This window comes from Pagrus pagrus, assembly GCF_965226575.1.
Source record: "Pagrus pagrus genome assembly, chromosome: 10".
NCBI lineage: Eukaryota > Metazoa > Chordata > Actinopteri > Spariformes > Sparidae > Pagrus > Pagrus pagrus.
The window spans coordinates 10,643,641-10,661,756 of NC_140194.1; the positions used below are offsets into that span (position 1 = coordinate 10,643,641).

An 18,116-nucleotide genomic window follows, 5' to 3' on the forward strand; every position below is an offset into this window, starting at 1 on the left:
ATTACAAATGGGCCTTGAAATGTACACAGTCAGGGTTCAGTGCTTCAGTGGAGGGGTGACATCACCCCCTTGTCTCTAGGCTGTTTTTGTCATGGAGCGCCTTTCCATGGGAAGGCAGCTCGTTAATGCAAGGTAACCTCTCAGGCTGCAATATGAGATTGGCTTTTCAGCAGTGCTCATTGTGAGGCTGACAACTGTTGGTGCTATACCCAGCACCTTTGGCCCCGGTAGCTCCTTCATTCAAAGCTTTTTTCAGCGGGGAATAATTGATACCCTCCTCCTTCCTTCCCTCTATATCATTTCCTCTGCAAATGCAGGTCACTTTTTCTAGTTTGACAGTATGATAAATATGCAAGCAATGGAGAGAAGAGCTTCACCAACATGGCACTATAAATGGTTTATATATGAGCAGAACTAAAACATTTGCAATATGTCTTTCAGTATGATGTTTAAAGGTGCAATTTTTTAATACAACATGTGAAGAAATAGTTCGTTTTTAAATAACCGATATCTGCTAAAGTTAGCATAGTAACCTGCTAACCTTGGCAACTCTTGTCTCAAATTATCGCTGTGTAACTCAAGAGTTGAGTCTGATAGTATAGCTCAGGCCTCCAGAGGTGGGCATTGAGTGATGCCCGATCTTTACGCCTCTCCTGCCCTTGCCTAAATGTGGACTTGTCAGAGCCAAAGTAAATCACCTCGTTACTGTATTTCCTGTCATCAAACTGGCCTCAGTCTGTCTTGGAGGCTGTGTCTGGTACCGATACGGCTATGTTCACTGACCACAGTTTCAGGACAATTCTTACATATCACGTTAAGATATTACTACCTTGAGTATTGCCTTTTTTCAGTACGAATGAATTCAAGTTTAAGTCTCTGAACTCCAAGTCATCCTTGCACGATTTTGTATCTGGATTATTCTAAAAAGCTGTACTTGACAGTTTGTATTAATTGTGTTATTGGATTGGCCTGTTAGTCTTGTAGTTTCTCTAAAAGATAATGTTTAGAGGTCCAGAACGACTTTATCTTATTCTATGTGAAAGCTAATCAAGCTATCCAATAGGTCTACGTTTGTTTAGATGGACTTATGTGGCCCCTTGTTATTTATATCAAATCTCATTTTGGTGTCCAGTATTGAATTCATAACACTGCCAACTATTTTCCAGACTGCGCCTCCATAACTCTCCCTGCAATGAAAGATTTTTAATTAAAATGAAGATGGTTGGTTCAACTGAGCAGAGGTCACGGCATAGTTTTTCAGAGAAGCAGCCAGCAAACGCCCTGTGCCTTCATATTTAGTCATTTTCTCTCATTCTGAAAGACCTGCAAATTAAATTGAAAATAAAATGATTATCCACCGGGTAAAGTCGATGTATAAGAACAGAGCCTGAGATGGCAATCACTCTTTTTACTCGCCAGCTGTCCTGGTTTAAAATGATGCAGGTAATATCCAAGACCCATGGCTTCTGACATGATTCACTGATCATTTTTTAGACATGGCAGCACAAAACCCTTCTCTGAGGAAAGACTGCTGTTGGCAAGCATTGCCAGTATACTGATCACCAGGCTGCAGAGGGTATCAGACCAGACCTCCCAAAGGCACCGAGTAGTCCTAAAGGTCTTGTAGTTAAAGCTGCACTGATAGCCCAACATTGAGAACGGTGATGAAATATCCAGACTGCCAGCTGAAGCGAGCCTCTCCCTCCCCACAGTGTTATGAGATCCAACATCATGTCTCGTTATAGCAGTGAAGCTGCTGTTGATAGATCCAATGAATAGTTGTCTGTTTTTCTTTTTTGTTTTTTTTGTCCCGTGTGTTACTTGCGCCCTTCTTAAATGTCACTGATAAGATGCAGTTCAATACAAAAATGTCATGTAAACCACTGTAGTGGTGGTAACTATATCCAGTGCAGTGTCATATCTTATCTAGTAACCAACATGAAATACAGCTGTTTGTTTCACACCAAATTGAAAGCCGACCTCTCAGGCTTTTGTTTGTGACAAAAAAGGCAGTGGATGAACACATCCCATAGAGTCTGTATGTTGTGTTGGCCGCCCTTTAGATCTGTTATAGGTCTGTTTGTGTCAGGGGAAAGGAGTGATGTTGAGAGCAGTATCACATTACTCGCAATCTGTGGTATTGTGCTGTAGCAGTGGCCTAAGGCCAGCGTCTTTGCTGCTTTGTTACAATGGTTCAGTGGTAGACAGCTGTCTGTCATCAAATCTGATTGTCTCAAACACTCAGTCTACACAACTTCCATTCAGACTAGCCTCCGAGCAACAGGAAATGGGATGTAATCATTATATATTTATTTGCTAAAGGATCATTGTTTGTGTGTCAGCATTATACTCTTATTTGACAGCTTAATATTTCAGGTACCCTTTTTATTTTACCACCAGTGTGATTTTGCAAAGATGTTTTGGATGCGTCACTGAAATGATTCCATTAAGTGAGTGGCTCTTGCACTGGATAGCCTCTCAGAGAGATTACTGAACAGCTGCCTCCCAAGTGAGGGACAGCTACGGTCATGAGCCATGACTGACCTGTAGTCTCTCAGAGTAGAGGGCAGAGGTGTGCGCATACAAATACAGACACACACATCCCTCCTAGGAAACCTAATACTCTCACTCGCAGTGCCCTTTGCATGCCAAGTTATCTATCATCATCTTTTTTCTCCTATTTTGTTCTTATTACTTAAATCCCTTGGAAAAAGGCTAAAATATGTTAACTACTTGGCCAATGTCAAAGCTCCTGAAATTGTTGCTTAAAATCTTATACATTTCTCTATAATATTTAATATTTATTACTAAGTACGCAACATCACCTTCAAAAATAATTGTTGCATAGACTTTATCAAGAGATTAACCCAAAGTCTTAGCTGATTTGTGCAATTAGGACCATGTTGCTGTTGTATAATAAGATTTGATTGGCATTGCTGGCAACAAAAACCCCACAACTGTCACACATTTTGCTCCAAATATTTCTAGAATATTTCTTGAATTGAAGACATCACTTGGGCTCTGAAAAATGGTGATGAGCATTTTCTACATACATAATAAATCTTAAATCGTGAAAATAATCACAGGATTAATCAATATTGTAAAAAAAATTGTGGTTGAAAAGCTATGTAAAAATGATTAAAACTGTTCTTACTTTGCTCATAGTAGTGGTTTATACAAAAGGTCTTTAAGTCAAAATGGTAAAGAAACCTTTACATTCAGTTAGTAGTTTTGTGGCACTAATTTAGTCTAGCACACTTTAACCCAGCTAAGGACACCTGTTATTCCAATGACACTAAGTGAAAACCCCTATTCAGGCAGCAGGTGCACTGACAACACTTGTGACCAAAGGGTATTGCATCCCACACACAGTTCAGCTCGACTGCTGAATGGAAGCCCCTTTATCTGTGAGGCCATCCTATCCTCTGGGGTGCTGGATGACAGCATAATTGGGTAATTGGTTTCTTGCACATGCATCATGTTGTTCAAATTGGGTTACATTCCCTTGTCTCCTGGTGGAAATATCAGAATCATCTGACAGGGCCAGACAGGAGGCAACACCTCCAGCTTTTTAGCAGGTCTGTGGGTGGGTGGCTTCAAAAGAGTGGAGGTAATTAAAGGATATAATGGTGTTATTGAGAGGTGTAGATCTACATGTCACACAATATAGTCAGTGCCATGTCGTATGTGTATAACCTCTGCTTAGAGTCATTGAACAAGGATTATATGCTGTTTTATTTCCATTGTAATTTTGACTTGCATTGCATTGTTTTTGCATTGTCAATTTTCATTTGAAAAAAAAAAAAAAATTATTAGTTATAGCGCACAAGAAACACAGTTTGCATCAGTGGAACAGTTTATATATGTATCAGTGGTGGAAATGATTTACATGAAAGGATGGTGCACAGTGTTACTGTGCACCATCCTGTTACTGTTTGTCATGTATTGTCTTTATGCATGTACTCTGTGTTTGTTCCTTTTACTATGCCTGCTGCACGAATTGCCCCTCAGGGACAAATAAAGTTTTTTGTTTTTCACTGAATTGAAAGTAACAAGACCAGACTGTAACAACACTCGTTTATGCTCAAAAGGTCTGCATTCAAAGTTTTACTTTGGTAAAAGTACAGAAATATTATAAGAAAAATGTACTTAAAGCACTTAGAATAAAAATACATAGAATAGCTGCTTTCAGACTGTCATATGTTATATTTATAATATTAAACTATTGGAATATTATTGCTCATGTGTTAATGTGTAATCGACAGTTACTGTAATGCTGTAGCCAAACAGGTACATTTTACCTGCTTTGTATCCTAGTAGTCATCTTTAACAATGCATCATACTGTAATTTATAAAATGACTACATGTATTGTAAGAAAAATCTTAATCTGCACAGTAACTAGCACCTAGAGCTGTCAGATAAATTTAGTCGAGTAAAAAGTACAATATTTCTCTTTGTAACTTTGCACTTCTACTCCACGACATTTCAGAGAATGGAAAAAGTACCTCAAAACTATACTTAAATACAGCACTTGAGTAAAAGTACTTATTTACTTTCCGCCACTGATTTTTGGGCTTATTTTGGCACCAAAAACCAGACGCACTAGTGATTTCAGAAGCTTGTTCTAAGTAACGGTACATAAAATTGCCAGCACTGTCTCTCATGTATTGATTTCGTCTATTCTAGGAGCATCTTTCCTTGAAGAAATACATTGTGGATATTGTGACAGACAGCTCGGTGTCCTCTGAGGGCATGAAGGATGGGGAAGAGAGACAGAAGGCACGGAAGAAGGCAAAGAAGCTGCGCGCCAGGATGAACTCCAGGTAATGCATCCATTTTCTCTCTCTGTCAGTCTGCCTCTCTCTGTTTCTCTCTCTCCATCCTTCTTCTCACAGCTACAGAGGACAAAACTGTGCCAGGACTTTTTTTTTTATGAGTGACAAGGAGATGGAAAGCGGATGTTATGTGCATCCTGGCTGTCCACAAGGTAACACTGATGAGCTTAATTTATGACCACTTTCTGTGATTGGGCAGCAGCACTGCAAATCGATCTGTAGTGTAGGGCCCCGGCTTTCACCTGTAAAGAGCTTTCCTCCAAATTGCTGCCGTGGCATTGCCAAATCTGAAGCCTTCTTCGGTGTACAGGATGTATGTTAAAGTATGTATGAGCCATGCCTATTTTTCTTCTTCTGAGCTATTGATTTTTTTAAATGAAGTATCAAAGAAAATCAATAGTAATCAACAAATAGTAGGCAGAGCTGCTGTGTGTCAGAACCTGGACCTGAGCTCAATCAATTTAACCGGCTGTCACATCAGGGAGGGAGAGGAGTGGAAAGAGACATGATGTTGACAATACTTACTGTAAGATGTTATTGATGCAGATTATTGGATGTATTCCCCGACAACCAGGACTGCAGTAATATCTGACATGTACAATCACTCATTTTTTATTTATTTTTTGGTATGCAACATTCCTGTCTTCGAAGAGGCTTAAAGCCAGACATGGCCTCAATCGTCCTCAGTCGGTGGCTGAGACAACAGACATAATAAACACTGAAAATTATATACGAGTAGAGTGGGCCATAAATAACAATAACAAGCTAAAAACGAGTAAAACCCCAACACAAATGTGATAATCACATTACAAAATTCTTTAACTTTAAAGGGGCAAATTTGTAAGCTATGGCCAGAATTGCAGTTCAAAACATTTTTTAAGGAATTACCTAGCATTATCAACAGAACGTGAAGAAACTACAGTGTTAATGTTATTTCAAAGATGTCTATGTACTGTGTTGCAGAGATATCTACTGAAGTTAACATGCTAACCAGCTAGCCTTGGCCCATCATGTCCTGTAATAACATATTTTACCTCAAGAGGTAATAGTCGGATAGTGTAACCAGTGGCAAGTTTGTGTCACAAGTTCTTTTAGTCAAATAAACATTTTCAATATTTGTATTTTATTACGATAAAACACACTTCATTCAAACTGAACTCAAAAGTGTATTCAAGAACTCATTGGTATTCGTCCAACCGTACCGAAACAACACTGGTATATTTGTAGTTTTTGCAACCGAGCTTAAACATGTTACGAAATAAACATGGTGCTAATGCACACCACTGCAAAAACACAAAGCATTTAAATACACAGGTAAATACCAACTTCTTGATGCGGCTGTGTAAGTAGAGCGGGTCTTCCATCGATCCCTGGCTCCTTTTGGTTAAATGTCCTTGAGCGAGGCACTGAACCTCAAATTGCCCCCGATGGCCAGGCCAGTGGTGTATGCGAGTGTGTGCATGGGTGAATGAGAGGCATTGTAAAGCTGTTTTGTCCCCCTCTGGTTGAAAAGTGCAATATAAGTGCAGTCCATTTACTATTTACGATATAATGGAGGGTGTGTTGATAATGTGGTCTTAAAGGTTGAACGGAAGTAATCCGGTTTATACAGATATCAACTAATATATCATATCAAATTTTAAAATAACCCTCTCCATTGTATGTAAAATATACTGTATAATGATCTATGTATTCATTGCCACCAGTATTTCCTTCTTCAAAAAGACCTCCAACATGCCCCCAACAGTATTTTGATGGATGCTAGCCTCCATTACAGCTCTCCAGCTCACCCAAGTATGTTATGAAAAAATGAAATGTGAAGGTATCATTAAAAAACAGTTTTTTGGATGCGATAGAGGCACAGAGGGATAACTCAAAATATATGGAAATTAGTTTATCTTATCAGTACCTTTTTGATATCAGTAGAAAATAAAAATCAATCCCTTTAAATGTGAGTTAAACTGAGAGGCAGATGTTTTCTTCTGTTTTCAGCATCTTCCCTCCCATTTTTGAATATAGGGCCTGTAAAATGTATTCAATTGTTAGCGGATAATAACATAAAAATTATAAAAAAAATTATGATGATGATTATAGTCACCCATTTGAAAGGTCTTTAGAGGGATTTGAATGATGGCAGTTATAATTTATGATTTATAAACTTAGGTACAGTATTTCATTGTCAAAATCTTATTTGAGATGATTGCAATAATTCAGTTACTGTTCCCAAGTTGTTTAACAGAGTGGCCTTAATTATCTCTGTTGGATGAAGAAAGATGTGAGGGGGTTTTTTGTCTGGCTATGGTGGAGTACATTTCTTCTTTTTTGATCACAGAGGTCAATGTCTTTCTGTGAGTGGGGGCAGACGTAATGATCCTAATAAAGCCTCCAACCTCTTAACATGACCTCCAGTGAGTTCCTAAATAGAGAATTCATTATTATTATGCTTTTCGGGAGAAAGTATTTATTTAAAACGGCAACAAGAGGCTGAAACTCTCATCCGATTCTACTACAGTGCTTGATTCTCAGTGCTGCTGTTTTTGGCTTTGTGAGGCTCAGCGGTACCGAGAAAGTGACAACATGATCTGTCTCTGTTCACCGTCACTCCTGCACCAGCCCTGCTGAGACTAGCACTCAAAGGCAGCAGGCTTTCAGAGGTCATAAATAACACAGAGCCCCAGTAAACATAAAGGTGAGCCGCTTCACCACCGGGTGGAAATGAACCGTTTTATTGGAACACCGTATGGTGTCCGTAAAACGTGAGTGGCTCTCACTAGACTTTTCACCAGGCCAACACGCAGCCCTGCTGTCATAAAGCAGCGCACACACATTTTAACCCCAGTTTTGTTTTTTTTTGCGGCTTGGCTAACCTTTTCTAATAAATGTTTTGGGGAAGGAAAATATGCTGTTAAAATTTTTATGCAAGTAGCCTGTCAGTTAGCGTCAGGATGAGTTCTGAACGTGGAAGCAGAGTCTCCACTTCTGCTTAGGTACGAGATGTTTGCCTGTAGCTTAGCTTCTTGTGGTTCGTTCAGCAAGGAACAGAGTGGGCAGTGTGTTGTAGTATGTATGTAAGGACCTCAGATGGTGGTATGTATACAAAGACTCCCCTGTATGGAATACATATGAGGTGGTAAGCATGGCACTAACTCAATTTGCCCAGTCTGCTGCCAGAGATCAAGGGGAAAATGTTCTGCTCAAAAATGAACATGCCTCCTTAACAATGCAAGCTAAACAGAGTTTAAGTACATTGAGTTATTGAGGTATTACTATAATTTTAGGTGTCTGTAGGTTCTACTTCTCTTTATTGCCACAGAATTAATGCCTGGCTTCCTTACACTATAGATTTTTGCTTTTCCTTTCTTATTGCTGATCAGATATTTATTGCCTGAGGTCCATTTAACACAGGCTGCTTCTGACAATAATGAATTGCTCGGCAATTGCTCCGTATTTAACCTGGTTGGATATAAACCTGTCTGAGATTAATATTGTAATGACATGAATGACAAACTGGGCAGACATAGTTCAGGCCCTTCTGAAAGGAAGTCTGTGCTACCCATTTATCCTGCTCACAGGACCTGGAAAATGACTATCTACAATTAATACTGAAGAGCGGCACAATTACCCGTTGTTGTTGTTGTTGTTGTTACCCTCACTCACAACTCGGTCTATTGACATTGATTTCAAATGTAGTAAGAGTGTACAATATTGTAGATTGCTTGTTTAGGTTGGGCTTTAATATTAATTTCACATATGATTAAATTTTTAAACAAAAAAGACAAAGGTTGCATTTCTTTAATACAGACTTTCCAAGAGTTTTGTAATGGTGTCTATACAGATGATGAGTAAACAATTAAAACCATGGAAAAGCAAATTGGTAATAACACTACTATCTTTCTAAATGCTAGAATTTCTGCCCTGTGTGACCAGTTAAAGGTTTTAGGTATCTCAGTATGCTGGTGTAGCTGTGAGGTGAGTTATCAGTTGGTGTTTGATGACTGCCCTTGAATACACGAGATTGTGAAAAGAGGATGAGTCTTCGGTCAGTCCACGGGACAATCCACCTGTCGTCTTCCTGGAAGTGTTTGATCCTATCAGTGCAGAGATGGGTAACCGGAAGGCGCTCTATCTGACTCTAATCAATAGTTACTTATCATGTCTGGGAATGCCTGATTGACGGATATAAAGACCGAGAGAGGGAGAGAGAGAGAGACACACATACATATAAACGTACAGTTTGTGTTTTTCCGATTCTGGCTGTTGTGGTAATGCCGCCTGTTCCCTAATGACCATGACCTTCAGATGGTCACATATTCAAAACACTGGCTGTGCTGCCCGTTTCCCCCATTAACTGTTTATTTGACAATCAGTGGAGCGAAGAACTTGAGACTCCCTTGTTAAAAATGACTCAAAGGAAGGCAGAATTAAGTCTTCCTTATAATAACCGATGGCAGCAAAACACCCGTCCCCACAGAGCCGGTGTCTGATTATTTTAAGCCAAGTTTCTTGGTGAATGGCTGACGGGCCAAATAAACAAACTCTGCTTGAACTTTCTCCCCTCTCTTCACACTTTCACCCCTTGTGTTCTTTACTGACAGGCCAAACACTTTTTTCCTGGGATTCAAAGACTTTTTCCTACTTCTTCTCCCTCTGCAGGGCAAAGGAATATGAGACATCAATGGAGGTAAAGACACAGGTCCCTGAGTCTCCATACAAGGCCAAGTGAGTTTTCCTTTTTTTAATAATTTGAAGTATTTGAATTGTTTTTCTTCACTTGTAATGTTTTATTCTAATGATTATAAAGATGAGTTTATAATAAATTATTAATTTGCATCTTATTTTCTCAATTGATTGTTTAAACATTTTGTCAATATGATTAAAAAATCTGAAAAACAAAGTTGTAAAAATGCATGATGTATTGAATTTGACAGTTATAACATAATCAGTCATTTAATTGAGATTATATTAATTGATGCCAGGAAATTGGGAAAAAATTACATTTTACCAGAGGCTAAGGAGACATCATTAAGCTGCTTGTGTTGCCTGATAAAAGTGCAAAACCTAAAGATATGGCTGAAAGCAGCTAATCTTAACATGAGAAACTCCAATTTGTAATATTTGCTTGAAAAATGACTGAAACTATTATCAAAACTATTTATTTTCTGCTATAATCATTTATTGACCAATATTTTCAGCTCATCTGTGGTGGATGGAAGTTGGTTGAAGTAGCATGGAACCCTCAGTTAAGAACAGATTTGTACTAACTATATGTTCCTGTATGTTCAGGTTGCAGCGCCTGGTGAAGGACCTGTTGAAGCAGCTGCAGGGCCAAGATGGCGGCCAGTGGGCCAACAACAAAGTGTCCGGTCTGGACAGGACTCTGGGAGAGATCTCTCGCATCTTGGAGAAACAGGTAGAGCATCAACACAGATCTACATAGATACAGTAAGCAGTGTGATTGACCTGTATCTTTTCATGATGGAGAGGTTATTTTTTTAATGTACTGGTTATATAATAATTATGTCATTTTTATGCACCTATATTATTACTTCTCTTTCTCGAACATGCCCATTGCAATGGCTTGAGTTTGCAAACATTGGGGCCATCTTCGGTGCGTCTGCAGGGAGTGTCCTGCTTTGTATGCTTGCCGACTCAACAGTCTGCAGCAGTGCATAGGTCATGCCAGCCCTTTGGCATGTCTCTCCAGTGATGAGTTATCTTTGGCTGTCTCTCCCTGTGTCTCACCCTCCCAATGTAGAGTATCACTTACTCAAAACCAACTTGCCTTTGGTTATTGGCTAATGAAGACCAGATTAAGTGTGTTTTCATTGTGCACATGGTACCAATAGAGGGGCTTCCTAGCACGAGAGCAAGCATTGTCTCGTGTCTGTGCGGCTTGATCGACTCAGATGTCACTCGTTTAGACAATAGTAAATTGGATTTCCAGATGAAATGCCAGTGATGCACAAGGCTTTATTGAACAAAGGCAAGTGGACTTCACTTCACTTCACTTCAGAGATTTAGCTTTTCTCGTACCCTTCTTTACAACTGTATAAATATAATTGTCAGATACTGTATAATGGCACACATTTAGAACTATAGTTGATTTGAAACATCTGTCCCAGAGGTTTTGTTGCATGACGTTTTTTTGTACAGTAAAACTCACATCAATTTGAGACTGAGAGGAGGAATTAAAACACCTGCCACCGTGTTTATGATGAGGAGAATATACAGCCCACTTCCTGTAATGAGGCATAAATTTCCTGCCAAGTTGTGGTTCGAGCCATCATAACATCCCACTGTGCATGCCTCTGGGCGTGAGGATTGAGAGATTATGGTGTCCCATCAGTGACGAGGGGGGACGGCTGGAGAGGCTATTATTGAATTTCCCCAGAGAGGCAAAGAAAGAGGTGGCTGTGGTGGGTGGCACAGCGTCCTGTAAGGAGAGAGGAGGAGACCAGGGTGATGTGAGTAGCTCACAAGCTGTCACTACATGAGGGCTCCTCCCCTTAGCGCTGCATAGTCCCAGTGGGAGGTCAGAGGTCAGTGGGCCACAGGAGATGTCCTCCATTCAACAGTGTTGTCGCTGGCAAGGATGCAGATCAAGGCTCTGTCTGGGTCCTCTTTGTCTTTAGGCTCAGTTTAAAAGCACATTTTTAAACTGTTTTGTCAAGTTCTGCTTCACCAGCTTCTTACAGAAACATCCACCCAAAGCTGAGTGGAACAATGTGATTGGCCAGTAAGGCAGCCAGGGGAGCACTTCCCTCTCTAATCCCTGGACAAAGTCAAATAAATAGAGTCTCCGTCAGCATGGCTGTCTGGCCCCTGAGTCACATCAAGTCGGGACCGTTTAGATTATTTGACCTAACAAGCATCTCTCATGTCATTGACTCACCTAGAGATTTGTTTTTCTCCCCCATATCTGATTCAGTCTCCACTTTCTCTGCTAATTCCTTAGACAACACCCGACACTCCCCCTCCTACACTGCTGTTTGGGTCCAACCCCCCTCACTCCTCCCCTGCTTTCTAGGCTACGTCTAGTCTCTGACCCCGGTGTGTTTCTCCCTCTGTGGCCTCTAATGGTTTATTTTGTGTCAAACCTGAATTTTTTTTTTTTTTCTTGACTTTCCATGATTGAGAATACCAATTTTCCCAATGTGCTGCTCTTTTCTTTTTTTCTGCACACTTGGCTTATTACTGAGCACTTGTATTTATACTGTATATTGGCCAAGGTGTTTACTACTGCTTTCAGTTAAAGCCTGTCTAGAAAAGGACAACATGTATGACAAGTTAGGAACTGTAAGCATGGTGCTCTGAGAACCAAAGGCTGGTTGGGGCGACCACTGGGGCTGGTGGGAGTTGTATCTGGGGACATTGGGGGGGGGGGAGGTGAAGGGCAGAGTGGCAGGATAATAAAGTTTCTTGCTTGGGCCTCCAGCAGACTGACAGATACAGCCCAGATCAACAGTGTGAGAGACGGGCAAAAGTGAGCAGCTGTTCAGTTAAGAAATTTTCCATCTTTAATTCAAACAGTGGTGGAAGCACTATTTGCTTATAGTGTTCCTGTGTTGTACATTACTTCTTGGTTTGGCAATGTAAAGAGTTACAAAAACTGATGTTGTCATCTGTCTACAAGAAATAATCAAAATAATAAAATGCTAATAATAACAAAAGCTTTTCAAAATTACCAATACCTTCCAAACATTTTTAAGTTGAAGCTTGTAAATTTGCTTTAAACACTTGATTTATTTTTCATTTTACAACACCAGGGTTGTAGAACAAAATGTGAGTCGAAAGTCCGAAGGAAAAAACTAATTATTTCATATAGAGGAGCTCAGAGGATGAATTAAGTGGTCTCACAGCCTGAGGAAAAAAGCTGCTCTGTGGTCTGGTGGTACGGCAGCGGATACTTTTGTATCTTTTGCCAGATGGCAGCAGGGTGAACAGACTGTGGCTGGGGTGTGTGTTGGTGTTGTCTTTTAGTATCATTTGGGCTCTGTATAGACATCTCACCTCACCAATATCACTGATGCTCTGTAGATGGGTACCAGTGATGTTCTCGGTGGTTTTAATCACCTGCGGCAGAGCCTTACTGTCCTGGAAAATGGAAAGTTATTGTTTGTTCTCATTTGTTCCCAAACAGCATCTTTGTTTCTTCACCACAAGAGCAATAGGGAGTGAAATGGTTCTAAGCTTCTTTGTGTTTTAGTTACAAATAGAGACAGTCTGTGGTTTCTGTGGCAGGTTGGATTTTTCACCACACTGTCCTTTTGATTAATCTCGGTTCATTTAATAGAATAAACACAGTTTGTTGAATTATACATTTCCATTTTCATCCTGCACTCACTTAGTCTTTTAAATCATATGACATTACGTCTTGTAAACACACAAGTTTATACTCAACCTTTAAAATGTTTACTCCAGCAGCCTTGTTGTGGTTTACAGTCGACTCGGCCCACAGAGCTTTGTTTACCACTCTCAAGCTTTTCTGTTAAGGCTGTATTATGATGAAATTCATGCGAGGAGAGGGTGATTTGTCATACTCTTCTCTGTCACTGTTAGGTTTTAGATGTAAAGGAGTGAACTCATGACTCGAAGGTGCAGATCAAAGTTGGAGCCAGTCATTAATGAACTCTGCCAGTTGTTGTCCATCTGTTGGGGAGGCAGGCCAACTGAGGCTGCGCCCTCCTCTCTGCCTTAATTAAAGTGTCTGGTGGGAGGAGACTACAAAGTACAATCTGGCTGGTCTGCTGGTCTGCTGGTCTGCGGACAGTGTCACAGGAATTGCCAGATGCTTCAGGCTTCCCATCAGCTGGGGTAACAATGACCACCCTGGACAATAATTGGATAAGATTCCCCCTGTTGTATTATTCAGGAGCCATCCGTCTCACTTGTATCTTAATGCTTGGTCTTTGGTGGTTGCACTTTTTTTTTCTTTTTTTTCCTTTTTGAGTGGAAATGAGTTGCTCATCCTGTTACTGTGTTTTGTTGTAGCTTCTGCTGTAGTTTGACCAGGCACAGACAGATTAAACCTTAGAGGGAACACTCCCTACAATTAGGTAAATATGATTGTTTGCATCCAGAGTAATAAAATGAATTTCATTTCTATGATTTAAGTAAAGAGATGCAGAAAATCTGGAATATGATTAGTCTATCTTGGCACAAAGAATTATAGCAAGGGTAACAATTGGCTGACATAAACAGAGCAACATAGTATATTACTTGAGTAAATTCTTGTCAGACCACGGAAGACGTTATTCACCTGTTTTCCAAGGCAGTACTCCTTTTGACATGTAAAATATAAGCAGTGACCCCCCTAATAATAAAACAAGTTTACAGCCACATTAGCATCTGTGTGAGGCTGAGGCACAGCAGGGCTTTGAGCTCAATGCTAATAAGATCACAATTACAATGCCAACAAGCTGATGTATAGCAGGTGCAATGATTACAATGTTTACCATCCTAGGCTGGTGTGTTAGCATGTTTAATGACATTGCTATCGGCCTCAGCTGTTCTAGTTTTGCAGGTATTAATTCATAAACTAAAGAACTCAGCAAATTCAAACAAGATTTTGATCTAATGATGTCATTTTATCAAAAGTTAAGGGAACATCAGAGTTGTTACAATCCATCCTGAGGGGGACATGAATGTCAACCAAACTTCATGACTATCCATTGAATATTAGCCGAGACATGTCACTCATAACCACCAAAAGATGAGGGGTCATCATCTGGGGACCATAAATATCTGTACAAAATGTCAATGCAATCCATACAATAGTTGTCAAGATATTTCATTCTAGAGCGAAGTTGTAGTCTGCAATCAACCGCGCCATCCCTAGAGTCATGCCATCATTGTGGCTGACAGATATGCTCTCTAACATCTACAATCTTATATTTCTTACACATTTTATGTTTTCCGGTAGCAAGCCAGCCACCTAAACATCCAGGAGACTCTTGGGTTTTGTTCTTAACTGTGAAATGTGTGCAAACCTTGCAATGTTTGAGCTAAGGAAGCCTCAAGGCCTCAATAGGGAGGAACTTATAATTAATCTTCTGATCTAACTTTGCAAATAAGTGTATTGCCCCAAGTGTTGGAGTATCCCTTTCAGAGCACTGGGTGAAAACATTATTTTAATCCTGTAAATGTCTGTATGCAAATTCAGCGAACTGTGTGCATACTCTGTCACTTTATTTGTTAAAAGATATATAATCCCTAGATGAAGTGTCCCATGTAAGATTCAACTGCTTTGCAAGAAGATCAACATTCACAGACTCGGAGCTCTTATCATGCAAAACAAGCCTTTATTTAGGCAGTATGTCTGTGTTGTAATGTGTATACTCGAGTGCCTTCTTTTGTTTTCTGTGGACCATGGCATGCACAGACCACCTAAAGACACCTTGTCAGGTAGTTTGAACTTAATCCTCTTCACTCGTATTGTTCAATCATCTCAACAGATAAATCTGTCAGCAAAGCAGACAAGGCACTGACTAGCCAAGAACTTCTTGTCTGGTTTTCACAGGAGACAGCCAGGACTGGGCAGGTCCCAGTTACCCCCTTTAATACCGTTTGATAAGCTGCTATGAAAGAGCTGCCTTCTCTCATTTAGCCTCGGAGCTTTTAGGTAGGTGTGTTGATGGGAGGGTTAAGAGTGGGGTTAAGCCAAGCTCAGTGACTGAGACCCAATTGATTAGATATGGAAACTGCTGGCAACATACAGAAAGGAAGTCATAATGAGGCCTTTTTTACAAACACTGCATAGACCCTTGAGACTGTCTTTGAAACGTTTCTCATTATGTTAAAGGGTCTTTGGTGTTTTTGTTAATGTTTTTGTCCTAAATGATTGCTCAGTGCATGTCATGTGTGTGTCTAACAACCGGAATCGGGGAGCAGTTACCTCAGCACCGGCCATGAATGACAGATGAAGAGCTTATCTGTAATTTGGTAAAGCGCTTTTTTCTCAATGTGTTCAGGCTTGTTGGCAACTTCCCATCTGCGGAACAAAAGCGCTGTGAAGTGGCTGGATTTTAGTGCTGTCACAGCGCTGAGGAGCCTGTAACCTCATTAGGTGGAGGAGTGACCTGCTGTGTAACACGGCCTCCTGCAGTTGTGTGAAGAAGAAGGCCCTCTGTCAGCGGCTCCCCCTTCAGCTCCTTTCCTCCCTGTCGACCCAGGCACAAACATGCCTGATCGTCAGCGCTCGCTCCTGGCTTTGTACTTGTTGATTTATAAGACAATGTAGCTACAGCATCTGACCTACTGCCAGATACTCTGTCATCACAGGAGGGCAGGACCTAACTATTTACATGTGTTCATAAATCTAATGTACTCTGTTCTCAGTGAATTGAGAGAAAGAAGAATATAACTTAATAACAGAAACAAATGGACTAAACTTGAAGCTGAAAAAAATTTGTCAAAGTTCCTTTAATCCCTTATCAAGTCCTGTTTATAGAGTACCATTGTGTTGTAAAGTTTAGCTTAGTCATAAGAGTAAAAAAGCAACAGCAAAACAAAGTTCTTATATGGACATAAAAACAGTTTAATTTTATAATAAAAGTTGAAAGTTATTGGTTTTACTGAAGTTATGAATTAAAGGGGCCATATGTAAGAATTTTAGATGAAAATGAAGATGATGAAAATAATTCTAACAAAAATTATAAACAGACCGCGACACAATACAAAGACATCATAAGTCCGTACTGCTAGCTCATGCCTAACTGAGCTATAACTACAATTAGCAGGAGTTAGCGGTTACTGTCCCCTATTTGTTTTGAGTATGAATTTGACTGGTGTCGAATTCTTAAATATTGCACTTTTTTTCAAATACAAATATTGTCAGGAAAGTCAAATGGCATTAACCTCAATCATCACGACGTTCTGAAATTTGAGTAAGTTGCTGTTTGCTGATGAGCTTCAATTTGTTTCTTATGATTTTAAAATGCCATTAATAGGGGACATTCGGTCAGCATTCAGAGAAATATTGTTTTCCCTCACAAATAGAAAAAAATAAACTGCACTGTTTTCCTTTAAAGTGCAGTTTGCTATCAGCAGCAGTTATCCCAGTTTTAACTTTGTGACTGTCCACCAATTAATTTCCTGTAATTACAGCTAGCGTGGGATTTATTCCCTTCACAAAGTGGCTATAGAGTGTCTTCAACCTCCCATTTTCTAGTAAACAACATTAATATGTCCACTGTTGCCCTCCTCATTTGTTTATTTCAAAAACTTTTTTCCTACATACTGTCTGCACTATGATCTTTGGTCTAAAATGACATAAATAAAACAATATGACGGGGGAAAACCAATTTCAAAAAGAGCCTTTAGAGTCAAAGCACCACTTTGAGATGGTAACATTTTATCAAACACACTTAAATCCGATTGTAAGAAAAGTCTGCTATCGGCGCAAATTTTCAGATCTGAAGTAACTAGAGGTGTGAGAGGAGCTCTAATGCAAGTGTGTGAGGCTGGATGGTGTTAAAGGTTGAAGAAAAGTCACTGAACAGGATTATATTTCTCTTTAATCCCTGTACATGCTGACACAATGGGTGAAGAAATGTGAGCGCACCTTTCTTACCTCAGTAGATCTAATGCTTTATCACTTAAGTCTAATTAGAGTCTATTAGAGTTTTTTCTGTATCCCATTCTAGTAGAGTTGTTGTCTGGATTTTAGAGTTCCCTAATTGGCCCGTTCTTTTTTGGCCAAGTGGCATTTCCTCAGTTTCACTTCAGTCTGTGGTCATCCGCTAAGACCACCCTGTTGTTAACTGGAGCCTGCAGAGCATTTGCCTTCCACTGGAAACTTGACTGCTGTGGCGGAGTCGGGTTGTGCACTTTTGAGATTGAACAGGAATACTTTGGGGATCACTTTGTTTCACATTTCAATCCCTCGCCCCTGTAGGAGAAAGAGAGATTCCCTCTGTGGTGATAGCCATGTAATCCCCCTGTCCAGCCTGTAGCTTGTTGTCCCCTGACTGTACCTCTGTTTCACTCTGTCTCCCTCTCTGTCCTCACCTCAACAGAACAATGCAGACCAAGTGGCCTTCCAAGTGGGCGGCGGCCTGTCGGCTCTGGAACAAATCCTGCAGGTCGTCACTGCTGCTTCCACACCCACTGCAGTTCCTCGTATTCCTCTCAAGTGAGTACTGTTACCAAATTCAACTGTTTACATTTTAACTAACATAAAGATGCACTTAAAAGTGAGATGTTGACGCAAGTATTTTTCAGTGGTTTCACACACAATTCAAAACAAAAGAAATAGTCGCTATGCCTTTCTGTTCGTTATC

The 18,116-nt window shown here is 40.1% G+C and overlaps 1 protein-coding gene across 3 annotated transcripts in view; it reads left to right on the forward strand.

Moving 5' to 3' along the window:
- scaper (S-phase cyclin A-associated protein in the ER) overlaps nucleotides 1-18,116 on the forward strand; it is a 59,517-nt gene that overhangs the window by 19,961 nt on the left and 21,440 nt on the right. For all 3 annotated transcript variants that reach the window (XM_084364067.1, XM_084364069.1, XM_084364068.1), the window contains 4 exons: nucleotides 4,688-4,824; nucleotides 9,490-9,555; nucleotides 10,120-10,246; nucleotides 17,853-17,968. In XM_084364067.1, the coding sequence (XP_084220193.1) occupies nucleotides 4,688-4,824; nucleotides 9,490-9,555; nucleotides 10,120-10,246; nucleotides 17,853-17,968 (446 nt within the window). The remainder of the gene's footprint in view (nucleotides 1-4,687; nucleotides 4,825-9,489; nucleotides 9,556-10,119; nucleotides 10,247-17,852; nucleotides 17,969-18,116) is intronic.